The following is a 13,172-nucleotide window of genomic DNA, read 5'->3' as shown; positions in this document are numbered from 1 at the left end:
GATCTCAAGAAACGTCAAACGCATCATTTTTCCCATTCCAACGACTGAACATATGCATTACGGTTCGGAATGTATGCGCGCATGGATCAGAAGAGATTGCACGAGGGAAGAGGCGGGTGAGAATTTGCATACTTGTTGCCGCCGTCCTCGGAGACCTTGTTGCCGAACTGGATGTGGCGGCCGGCGAAGATGCCGCGCTTGGCCCGGCCCATGACGACCTTGCTATTCGGGAGTATGTTCTTCACTGTGTCCATCACCTCCGCCGGCAGCTTCCCCTCCCCGCCCACGCGGCGCACCACCTTCTTGTAAATCTCCCGCGCCCGGAACGACATCTTACTCTTGCTGCTTCTGATGCTTCGACGGCGGCGGCGGCGGCGGCGGTGGAGGAGGAGGCCGGTTGCCTGCGAGGTTTTCCCGTGCGTGGTGGGGACGACTCTGGTGCGGGTGTGGTTTGGCTCCGTGAGATCTTCCGGCATGTGAGACGCAGTATTTTGGGCCAGACCACACGGCCCATTGTCTGAACGAGTCCACAAGGCGAGGCCCATACACAAGATGCCTTGTTCGTAGTTCCCAAAAACAAAAACAAAAAAATCCTCTGGAGCTGGAACCGGGGTAACGAGCTGCAAGCAAGGGCTGGAGACCCCGTCGTGGACTAAAGCTACGTGGAGCTGCACACTGCGGGAGGAGCACACTAGAGTATCAGCAGAAGAACCCTCGTGAGGCGGACGCCATCCATGTGGTTTTCGCTGGATGATGAAAATTTGGAGCCGGGGGAGGCCCCTGATTTTCAAAAAGAAAAAAAATCCTCAAATTAGTGAGGCTAGATCCGGACGCGTCTAGCCGGCGCCCAGCCACCTAGTATGGTTAGCGAGCGGTCGGTTATTTGAAGAAACTTTTTGTCCCTTTTTCTAATTAAAAAATCTTTTTCATCTAAGTCATTTTCCCGTGACGTATTAAATAGGGTGTGTCTAGAACACATCTAGATGTGCTCTAATTATTGCACATCTAAGTGAGTAAATCAAGCACAAAGAGGAAAAGAAAAAAGAAAAAAATACCCACACGAATCTCAACGTAAAATCAATGATATATGACTTAGATGTGCAATACTTATGGCGCATCTAGATATGCTTTAGCAAAACTGTATTAAATAACAGCACAGCCATATCTTTCGGTGCATGCACTTTATTCTCTTGTGCATTTAATTTTTTGTTTCAAAATTTTAAAAAGGCATAACTTTCAATTTGCGCGTCGGAATTGCAATCTGTTTTCACCGTTGGAATCTTCACGACGTGCTCTTCAAAACTAGATCACGCATGGAATGTTTCGACGAACTTTTGTATGTGCAATTTATTTTCCGTTTCGTGCAACTGTCTAGTAGTCGATGTGCAACCACCTAGCGGTGGATGTGCAACTCCCCCTACTTGTGAGCGTGCATTTTTCACTGATGCAAACAGGTATGAACACATTTGTTTTGGTTTTCATTTTTCTAAAAAAAGTCATAAGTTTTGAAACGAACATCAAAATTAAGATTCGCTTTCACGGTACGCATCCTCATGACGTACTCTTCAAAACTAGATCTTGTATGGATATGTTTCGACGAACTTTTTTGTGTGCAATTTAGTCCCTGTTAGGTGCAAGTGCCTAGTAATTGATGTGCAACTAACTGACACTCGATGTGCAACTTTCCCTCTGCCCCGTGGACATGCAGTTTTCACTAATGCCACATCCACCCTAAAATATCCTCTACCATTGAGATGTGCAACTTCGTCTACTGCCCCGTCCAACTAGCTAGTAGTTGATGTGCAACTTTTCCCCTACTTGTAAATGTGTAGTTTTCACTATTGTTGCCTTGGCCAATAGCCTAGTACTGGATGTGCAACTTTGGATGCTACCATGACCAACTGCCTAACAGTCGTCTTGCAATTTTCTCTCATACCTCAAGGAAGTGTAGTTTTCACTGCAAGCACCTAGTCCCAATCACCCCTTGTTAGTGAGATGTCCAACTTTATGGCCCGCATATAGGCAACTTTTCTTTTCTCTTATGGATGTGTAGTTTTTTACCATCCAACAAATCCCTGCTAGTGAGATGTGCAACTTCGCCTATTGTCCCGGCCAACTGTCTTGCAGACTATGTGCAACTTAGTCTGTTCCACTGCCAACTAAAACTACACATTCACAAGTAGGAAGGGAAAAAGGTTGCACATTGACTACTAGGTAGTTGGCTGCAACAACAGACTAACTTGCACATATCGTTGGTAGGCTAGGGTGGGGCAGGATGTGCACATAGTGAAATAGTACACATCCATGAGTAGGAAGGAGAGTTGCACATCGATTACTAGGTAGTTGGATGGGACAATAAACTAGTTGCATGACTCAAAAAGTTGGTTGCCATGGTTGCTAGGTTGCAACCACATAGGAAAATGGATCATGCAACTCTAAAAATTGGTTTTATAAGAAATTGCACCATGCAATACTAAAGATGCACTGTGTAGTAACAGAGTTACACCATATAGCAGTAAAGTCGGCATAAAAAATCGTCGAAACATACTCATGCGGGATCTCTTTTAAAAGATCTCATCACGGAGATTCCAATGGTGAAAACGGATCTAAATTCGGATGCACGGTTTGAAATATATGACTTTTTAAACATTCAGAAACCCAAAATAAATGCATGTAAATCTGTTTTCTCTAAGTCAAAGTGACTAGTACAAACGCATTTAATGCTGCACCATGCATGCGCTATTAGACAAATCTTTTTCCATGCATGCCTGTGACTGTGAGGGCGTCCGCTCGTTTTAGCCAACGAGCGCGCGCATGATTAGGTAATTGCGATTTATCAAAGGCGAGTGCTACAAATCAGCCGACTGATTTCTCCAGGAAATCAATCGGGTAGCGAACTGTCGGATCCGTCCCTCGTTCCTGTTGGATGGGTCAACGCAGTGCCGCTTCGATCTGCTCTCAACGCATCGATCTGGACTCTGCCTCGTTCTCCTCTGACCTCTGGACACTTGCAGCAGCAAACGCAACGTGTCCATCGTCGTCGTACGTATCGCCGTCCAACTCGCAGTTGCCACTCCACCACGCAGAAAAAACTTGGGCATTGAAGTGAAGCTTCACCGCCAGCGAGATCCATTGGTCGCAGGCTCGCAACACCCCATGCATTACTCCGCCACTGGCAGCTCTGTCGCCGGTGAGATGCATGGTCACAGCACTTGCAGCACCGACGACGAGCTGGGTTGTAGCACCGACGCCTCCGGCCTCCTCTTCCTTGTGTGATGCGATGCAGCACTGTTGCGAACTGCTGATGGCGAGCTGCGTTGCAGCGCGCCTTCGACCTCCTCTCCCTTGGGTGATGTGTTGCAGCACCACCGCGAGCTGCCGGCAGTGAGCTGCGTTGCAGCACCGGCAGGGTGCAGCCCTAACTTCGGCCTCCCTCTTCCCGCTGCGTGGATAAGGAAAGAGTGATGGGTGGTTTGCATGTGGTAAGGAAAGAGTGAAAGGATGTGTGGCGCGTGTAGGGAGCAGTTTACGCGAGTTGAAAATCAGTCGGTTGATTACGATCGTTTTCCTATCGCACGCGAACCACCCATCCCTATCCTTTCACAACGCAATCCCCTTTCTTCTCCGTGGCTTTCTCTCGTACGGTTGCTCGCCATGGCCTTGATTTTTTTCCTCTGCTGCCATTGTTGCTGCTGTGATGGATAACCATCAGTGTTAGGAGAGGAGACATCGACCACCATGCCATCGCTGCTGCAATTCGAGAGGAACGACGGCTGCCACCGCACGCGTCGGTGCTGCAACGCAGCAGGAAGAGGCAGGCCAGAGTTGGGGCTGCACCATGTCGGTGCTGCAACGCAACCCACTGTCGGTAGCTCGCACTGGTGCTGCAATGCAGCACCCAAGGGGAAGGAGGTCGAAGGCGCGCTACAACGCAGCTCGCCGCCAGCAGTTCGCAATGGTGCTGCAACGCATTGATGTCTACTACGCAACCTTCTTCTTGTAGACATTGTTGGGCCTCCAAGTGCAGAGGTTTGTAGGACAGTAGAAAATTTCCCTCAACTGGATGACCTAAGGTTTATCAATCCGTGGGAGGCATAGGTTGAAGATGGTCTCTCTCAAACAACCCTGCAACCAAATAACAAAGAGTCTCTGGTTTCCCCAACACACCCAATACAATGACAAATTGTATAGATGCACTAGTTCAGCAAAGAGATGGTGATACAAGTGCAATATGGATGGTAGGTATAGGTTTTTATAATCTGAAAATATAAAAATAGCAAGGTAACTAATGATAAAAATGAGCGTAAATGGTATTGCAATGCATTGAAACAAGGTCTATGGTTCATACTTTCACTAGTGCAAGTTCTCTCAACAATAATAACATAATTGGATCATATAACTATTCCTCAACATGCAACAAAGAGTCACTCCAAAGTCACTAATAGCGGAGAACAAACGAAGATATTATGGTAGGGTACGAAACCACCTCAAAGTTATCCTTTCTGATCGATCTATTCAAGAGTTCGTAGTAAAATAACGTGAAGCTATTCTTTCCGTTCAATCTATCCTAGAGTTCGTACTAGAATAACACCTTAAGACACAAATCAACCAAAACCCTAATGTCACCTAGATACTCCAATGTCACCTCAAGTATCTGTGGGTATGATTATACGATATGCATCACACAATCTCATATTCATCTATTCAACCAACACAAAGAACTTCAAAGAGTGCCCCAAAGTTTCTACCGGAGAGTCAAGACGAAAACGTGTGCCAACCCCTATGCATAAGTTCACGAGGTCACGGAACTCGCAAGTTGATCACCAAAACATACATCAAGTGGATCACGTGATATCCCATTGTCACCACAGATAAGCACATGCAAGACATACATCAAGTGTTCTCAAATCCTTAAAGACTCAATCCGATAAGATAACTTCAAGGGAAAACTCAATTCATCACAAGAGAGTAGAGGGGGAGAAACATTATAAGATCCAACCATAATAGCAAAGCTCGCGATACATCAAGATCGGACCACCTCAAGAACACGAGAGAGAGACCAAACACATAGCTACTAGTACGTACCCTCAGCCCTGAGGGTGAACTACTCCCTCCTCGTCATGGAGAGCGTCAAGATGAGGAAGATGGCCACCGGAGAGGGATTCCCCCCTCCGGCAGGGTGCCGGAACAGGTCTAGATTGGTTTTCGGTGGCTACAGAGGCTTCTGGCGGCAGAACTCCCGATCTATTCTGCTCCCCGATGTTTTTAGGGTATATTGATATATATAGGCGAAAGAAGTCAGTCAGGGGAGCCACGAGGGGCCCATGAGGGTGGGGGCGCGCCCAGGGGGCAGGCACGCCTCCTTGCCTCGTGGCCACCTCGAAGCTTCCCTGACGTCTACTCCAAGTCTCCTAGATTGCTTCCGTTCCAAAAATAACTTTCCCGAAGGTTTCATTCCGTTTGGACTCCGTTTGATATTCCTTTTTTTCGAAACACTAAAATAGGCAAGAAAACAACAATTTGGGCTGGGCCTCCGGTTAATAGGTTAGTCCCAAAAATAATATAAAAGTGTATAATAAAGCCCATAAACATCCAAAACAGATAATATAATAGCATGGAACAATCAAAAATTATAGATACGTTGGAGACGTATCAAGCATCTCCAAGCTTAATTCATGCTCGTCCTCGAGTAGGTAAATGATAAAAACAGATTTTTTGATGTGGAATGCTACCTAACATATTTATCCATGTAGTTCTCTTTATTGTGGCAAGAATATTCAGATCCATAAGATTCAAGACAAAAGTTTAATATAATAATAATAATAATAATAATAATAATAATAATATTTCAAGCATACTAACCAAGCAGTTATGTCTTCTCAAAATAACATGGCCAAAGAAAGCTATCCCTACAAAATCATATAGTCTGGCTATGCTCTATCTTCATCACACAAAATGTTTAAATCATGCACAACCCCGATGACAATCCAAGTAATTGTTTCATACTTTTGATGTTCTCAAACTTTTTCAATCTTCACGCAATACATGAGCGTGAGCCATGGACATAGCACTCACTACAAAAAAAAGACACATCCATGACATTTTGGGCCGAACGAAAAAAAATTATGTCATACATATGACACTTCTATGACGATAATTGTGACAAAACCCGGTATCATCATAGATGTGGTGGGCTCCTATTTCTATGACAAAAAATCATGATAGAAAATGGGCTTTTCGTCCTGGCGGGCCGGAGACGCAGTTGCATGACATTCTTTAGGCCGTCCATGGCGGAAAAAACCGTGGTAGAAGCGAGGGGGAGGAAAATTTCGGGGAGTTCCCTGTTATGGTGGGAGGTCGGGGGCCGAGCGATGCACGTTTCTCTCGTACACGTACGCGCGTGTGTGCGAGGCGTTGGCTCTAATTGAACTCGAGCGAGGCATTGGGCTCTAAGTGAACCCGAGCAATTGCACTGCAGGCTACGCGTTACTGAACCCGAGCGATCGATTGATGGATGTTAACTGAACCCGATCAAGCGATTCCTTCGCTACTGCTGCTAACTGAAGCCGATCGATGCTGCCTCTGGGATGAACAGTGAGCGGTGGTGTTGCCTCTGGATGAACAGGACCCCGTGGTGTGGTGGAGGGCTGGATGAACAGTAGACGGTGGAGGGGTGCCCATGGAGGGGTGGTTGAACAGCAGCCGGTGGAGTAGCGCGTGATGGAGGTTGGATGAACAGGAGCCCGTGGAGGCCAGAGGAGGTCGATGGTAGCCCGTGGAGGCTGGAGGAGGTCGACGGTGGAGATGAACAGTATCTCGTGGAGTCCCATTTTGCGGTACGCCACACCCCTCCGGATGAACAGGACCCCCGTTTCGACCGTAGCGCTCCAACACAAGTCTGTTTCATCCGTTTTGCGGTACGCCACACCCCTCCCGATCAACATGACCCCCGTTTCAACCGTAGGAGGTCCGTTTCCTCCGTTTTGCGGTACGCCACACCCCTCCCGATCAACAGGACCCCCGTTTCGACCGTAAGAGGTCCGTTTCCTCCATTTTGCGGTACACCAGACCCCTCCCGATGAACAGGATCCCGTTTCAAACATGGACGGTCGAACACAAGGACGTTTCCTCAGTTTTGCAGTACGCCAGGCCTCGTTTCCATCGCCTGTTCCGTCCAAGCCCTCCCGATGAACACGACCACGCATTCCGTTTCGACCCAGCCGGTTGGCTCCCACGCGTTCCGGTCCCTCCCGATGAACACGGCGCATTATGGTGCCTCCCCATGAACACGACGCATTCCGTTGCCTCCCCATGAACACGACGACGATGTTGTTTCTCCATTCCGACCTAGCCATGTACACGAGCCCTGGCCATACATATGCACGAGTAGGCGTTCGAGACCCCGCCCGTATGTACACATACGTGGCCATATTTTCTTTCTTGCACCCTGGGCGTTGTACGTACGTGTACATGCTACGTGCGCGCCTCTACTATGACACGTACGTGCCTCTACTACGACACGTACGCGCCTCTACTACGACACGTGCATGCCTCTACATCCATCAGTATATATGTATGTATACGTTCACGACCAGAATGACAACGCTACATACGCTTCGACCAGGTGGGTCCTGACTGTCAGGCACTTCCTTGCGTGCGAAGATGTAGCTAGTGGGTCCCAGCAGTCAGGGGGGCAAATCGTTTTTTTGCCCGGACGCACTTCCTTTCGTGCGAAGATGTAGCTGGTGGGTCCCAGTAGTCAGGGGGGCAAATCATTTTTCTTTGCCCGGACGCACTTCCTTGCATGCGAAGATGTAGCTGGTGGGTCCCAGCAGTCAGGGGGAAATATTTTTTCGTGAAATACGGTGGCCCGTCCGGTGGGTCCCCGCTGTCAGGTGGAGGAATCATTATTTTGCACGTAATAAGGAGGCACTTCCTTGCTGCGGCCGTGGACCCAACTATCAGCCTCTCCACGTACAGTCCATGTTCGATGGAAGTCGTTCCTTGACCACGTTAACCACGCCGCGCCGAGAGCACCATGATGGTGGACGACGGCGAGAACTAGGAAGGGGACGACTCGGAGCCGGGGAAGACGCAGCAGTGGATGCCCACGCGAAGAGGAGTACGAGGGTTCACTGGTTCGGCTGCGGTGTGTGGCTGCTGTCGCCGCAGAATAACAGGGGGTGTGGGTGAGTAGAGGGATGGCCTGGCCAGTGGTGGGAGTAGTAGGGGGAGGTGAGGCCTCCGCGACATCACAGCCGGCCACGAGAAGCAGGAGCACGCGACACGACCGACGCTGGTTTGGGCGGCTGGAGCAAGAAGACCAGAGGTTGAAGAAGCACTACGACCGTTGGATGAACATCGTACAGTAACAAGAGATAGAATCGTTCATATTGACTAAGTTGACAAAGCCCTCCGTCCCCGTCAACTTGGTAGGCTCACAAGTCAGCCTCCCACTATGCTAGGTTCCAGCTGGCAGGGGGAATATTCATTTTTTGTGCGTAATAAGGAGGCACTTCCTTGCATGCGAAGATAGCTGGTGGGTCCGACATGTCAGCGGGTGGCACGTTATTTTCGCGAAATACAGAGGCCCTTCTGGTGGGTCCCAGATGCCAGGTGGAGGAATCATTATTTTGCGCATAATAAGGAGGCATTTCCTTGTGTGCGGCCATGGACCCAGCTGTCAGCCTGTCCACGCACAGTCTACTTCCGATGGTGTCGTTCGTTGACCACATTGACCACGCCACGCCGAGCGCATCCAAGGTGGTGGACGACGGCGAGGCCCCGGACAGCAACGAGTCGGAGATGGGAAGACGCGGGAGTAGAGTCGCAGACAGAGAGATGTACGAGGGTTAACTGGTTCTAGTGCGGTGTGGTTCGGCAGTCGGTGGAGAAGAACAGGAGGTGTGGAGGGGTGGAGGGATGGCCTGGCCAACGGTGGAGTAGCGCTTCATAGCGAAGCCTGCTAAGCAGAGCTGCTAGCAGCAGGAGGCGGGAGGTGGTCCCGGCAGCGCTGGAGGAAGAAGACGAGAGATTGAAGATGGATGCCGGTCGTTGGATGTAAATCCAACGGCTAACATGTCAGAATCATTTGTTGACTAAATTGACAATGACTTGCGTTGGCTTCGACCTATTGGCCCACATTTCAGCCTCCAAAAATGTGACATGTATTCAACCCATTTTTTCAGAATTTAGAGTCTTTTTTTGCACGGTAGAATTTACAGTCAATTTGATTTTTTTTTGAATTACAACCATTAGCTGGGCTGGGTGAACAAAAAATGTAGCATCCATGCGGCTCATTTATTTTATTTCCTAAAAAATTACAGGCCATTTGCACTTTCTCGAAATACATGATTTTGCTGGGCTGATTCTAATTATAATGTTGAATTGAGCCAGCAATGTTATCAAAAAAATAAAAAGGGGCTGAACATTTTGTTATAAATATATTTAAATAATAAGTGATATTATTACATTCGTCCTTAAATCTTACCAAGCTTTTGTACACAATCACTAGGATTTTCGTGCCAAAACAATCCAGGATTTTATTTGTTAAGAAATTATTTTTATAAGTTAATAAGATGTGGGATATTGTTTTCTTACATATGTAAGTATCTGTTAAATATATGATGACAATAAAAATAATATATAATAACATATAAAATATTTTTTTAGAAAAACAGGGAGCATCTCCCCGGTTCTAATGCTGAGAACGAAACCACAACATATTCTGATACAGCAGCTCAAAGAGCAGTTCGAAAGCAAAGGTAGAAAAGCTACAAACTAGGGGTTGGATGAACAAGTTCTCTGAATAACACAAATCACCCGAGCGGTGTCAAAGGCAGAGTGGATAGAGCACTCAAATGACATAAGGAGGGTCCAGCGAAGCCTTCATGGTCTTTAGCCGAGGGGCCGTGTCAGCCTGCGGTGACCAGTAAGCAAGCGGAGACACCGGGCTGGAAGGCGTAGCATGGTGGATGTCCCTCTTTTTCGGTGCCAGGTGCCCATCATCTTCATCAGAGATCTTGAGACGAGCCCACGGGTCCAACCCCAGAGTAGGTTGAGCCTTGCTCAACCACAAGTGATCGCCAACGGTTTCTAGAGGGATCTTGTTAGTGTTTCCACGAAGCTCATCAACTTATCCTTGTCCGATCCGGAGGAGAGAATCGCCCAGTTCCTCACCATGTTCCTGATCAACCTCAAGACCTGCAGAATGGAAATCCAGGAGGTGTTACTGAAAATCATAGCATTTCTATATTTCCAGAGGCACCAAAGGACAGTTGAGCTAACAATATTTAAAACTGAGCACTTTTTGGTAGCAATCCAGAATCTGACGACAGAATCGAAGGATGAGCCAATCTGACTAGAGAAATATTCCTTAATGTGGGCCCAGAGATGTTTAGCGACTATACATTCAAAAAATAGGTGAGAACAAGACTCTTGTTCCAAGCAGTAAACACAATCAAGGGGTTTGATGATGTGCCTCTTCCTAAGGTTATCCCTAGTCATCAATTTGTTTTTGGAGAGAAGCCAGAGAAATACATAAATTTTAGGGGGAACTCTCAATTTCCAGACAGCAGGGATAAACCCGGGTTGAACCCCTCTAAAGTTGATAACATGATAGAGGGAGATGGAGGAATACTTCCCCTTATTTTCCAGCTGCCAAATCAGGGCATCCGGCTCGGTAGTAAAGGTAATGCTTTTGGCAATTTCCTCCAACTGGAACCATTGTTCCATGAGACTATCACTAAAGTTCCTTCTAAAAGAGAGTTTTAGGCATTGACCATCCCAAACTTCATTGACACTTTTGTTAAGCTCATTGCAGACAGAGTAAATAGGCCAAAATTGGACTGCTAGGGGGATGTGCCAAACCAAGTATCTTCCCAGAACCTGGTTCTGCTCCCACCCCCTACGTTCCATCTATAGCCAAATTTCACAGCATGCATAATAGATTTTAATCCTTTCCAGAATCTAGAGGTATTAGGGTTGGAGGAAGGGACAAAAATATTAGGTTTATTTCCTAGGTATTTATGGGCAATAAGAAGCTTCCAGGGTTTCAGGTCTTCCTCATAGAATCTTTTAATCCAAGACCCTAGAAGACAAATGTTAATTTCTTGGAGGTTAGGTATGCCTAGGCATCCAAAATCTTTTTTCATAGAGACTAGGGCCCAATTAGCAAGGTGTAGCTTTCTATTTCCCTCAAAATCATTCCACAAGAAATGAGACATCTGAGAATTGATGAGGTTCACTGCCCATTTAGGGAACTTGAAGAAGGAGAGGAGATACACTGGAATGCTAGCCAAACAAGCTTGTATGAGGATCAATCTACCTCTGTAAGAGAGAAGTTTGCCCCTCCACCCAGCAATCCTTTTAATGATTTTATCCAGAAGGGGTTGGATATCCTCTCTCCTCAGTTTATCATAGTGGAGAGGGATACCTAGGTACTTAATGGGGAAGTTACCTTTATTACAGACTAGAATAGAGAGGAAGTCAGCTAACTCCTGATCATCCATGTTGATAGGGATGAGTTCACTTTCAGAGTAGTTGATTCTCATGCCCGAGACTTGTTCAAAACAGTTAGAACAGTTTTCAGATTGCTAGCATGTGTGGAGTCATTGTCTAAGAAAAGGATGGTATCATCTGCATATTGAAGGCAGATGATGCCACCAGGGCAGACCTCAGGACAGAGCCCTGCAATCAGACTATGATCAGCAGCTTTGCTCAGCATTTTAGTAAGAACGTCCACTACTAAATTAAACAAAAGCGGGGAGATGGGGTCACCTTGCCTAAGGCCTTTACCAGCAAGGAAAAAATCACTTTCACAGTTATTTAACTTGACCCCAACAGACCCCCCATGAGTAAGTTGCTGGATCCAACTAGTCCATTTACCCCCAAAACCTCTAAGCTCCGGGAGTTTCATAAGGAAATTAAGGTCAACTTTATCGAAGGCAGTCTAAACTAGAACTACCATCTAGAGAAAAATTCTCACAAACAGAGCCTTCAGATCTGTTTTGGTGAGGGTAAATAAAGAAAGAACATTCAATGCCATCATTAAGAGAAGTAACATCTACACCAATCTTAGTAGCAATGGTATTGAAGGAAGGATCATTAAAGTTGGAGAAGGAAGTGTGTTTCATACCTTGGGGTTTTTGCACTTCCAGGTTCTGAACCTCTTTGAGCTGTTGAGCCTTTTCAATAATGGTTCTCTTGTCACCAGCTACCCTGGCACTGGTTTTGGTGGCTGGAACAGGACCCCATTTGGGAAGGTGCTTCTCCTTAGGAAGGGCAGGGAAGTTAGAGTTGTATTTTGAGTCCAAATTGTCTGGGACTTCAGTTGTTTCAACAAGTGCCTCTTGATCCTCTTGTAGATCTACAGAACCTTCTAATTCCATCAGATCATCATCTTCTAGGAGCTCCATTTCCCTGAGGAGGTTGAATCCATCAGTTTCATCAAGCACATAATTCAAGATCTTTTCCTGGATGCTGAGTTGAGGAGTGTATGGAGAATCAGGGAGGTGTGTCTTGAGGACTGAAGTGGGTGTAGTTTCTCCAAGCATCTGATTATGGCCAAAAGACTGTCCTCTGATGTTAGGGGCCCCAAAATTGGCAGTAGGCCCTTTATCTGATTCAGATCTAGAGCTCCTGTTGGATTCAGCATCTTTAGTAAGATTGGTACCAGTTTCAACTGCAGAGACATATGTACTAGCAGAGAGGTTGGTGAAGGTGCCAGTTTCAGTGGGGGTTAAGGACTCCACCACAATGAGTAGCCTGTAGATTTTGTTCCCAACTCCAAAAAGCCTTTTAGCAGGGATTTTGGAGGGATTTTACATAAGATTTTGACCCTAACAGTTTTATAGAATGACTTGAAATTATGCTGTCAATCCACATCCAGTAAGACCCCCAGAGTGGAAGTGATTTGATCCAGCATAGTCCAGTCACACCACTTGGGGGTTCAATTTCCTGATCTTGATCTAAGTTTCCTGGAGGTCCTCTTCAGCCTCAATCCTGTCTTTCCAGACTTCAACATTGACTATAACATTGTCTTTTTTGAGACCAAAACAGGGGTATCCAGCAACTTGAACTACATCTATTTCAGAAGGGAATTTGACCAAGAATGTCCACTCATCTAGGGCATTGATTGGCCAGGGCCAGTTGGTTTTGTAAATGTCTGCAAA

General features: G+C 46.7%; 1 protein-coding gene across 1 annotated transcript in view; it reads right to left on the bottom strand.

Moving 5' to 3' along the window:
• Positions 1-445, bottom strand: part of LOC119354252 (54S ribosomal protein L24, mitochondrial-like) — a 6,079-nt gene extending 5,634 nt beyond the window's left edge. The window contains exon 1 of the mRNA XM_037620966.1: positions 133-445. Coding sequence (XP_037476863.1) covers positions 133-332 — 200 coding nt within the window. The 5' untranslated portion in view covers positions 333-445. The remainder of the gene's footprint in view (positions 1-132) is intronic.
• Positions 446-13,172: the final 12,727 nt, after the last annotated feature.

This window comes from Triticum dicoccoides, chromosome 2A (assembly GCF_002162155.2).
Source record: "Triticum dicoccoides isolate Atlit2015 ecotype Zavitan chromosome 2A, WEW_v2.0, whole genome shotgun sequence".
Classification (NCBI taxonomy): Eukaryota; Viridiplantae; Streptophyta; class Magnoliopsida; order Poales; family Poaceae; genus Triticum; species Triticum dicoccoides.
Note: the sequence above shows the minus strand (reverse complement) of the source record. Positions and strands in the feature narration are given on the sequence as shown.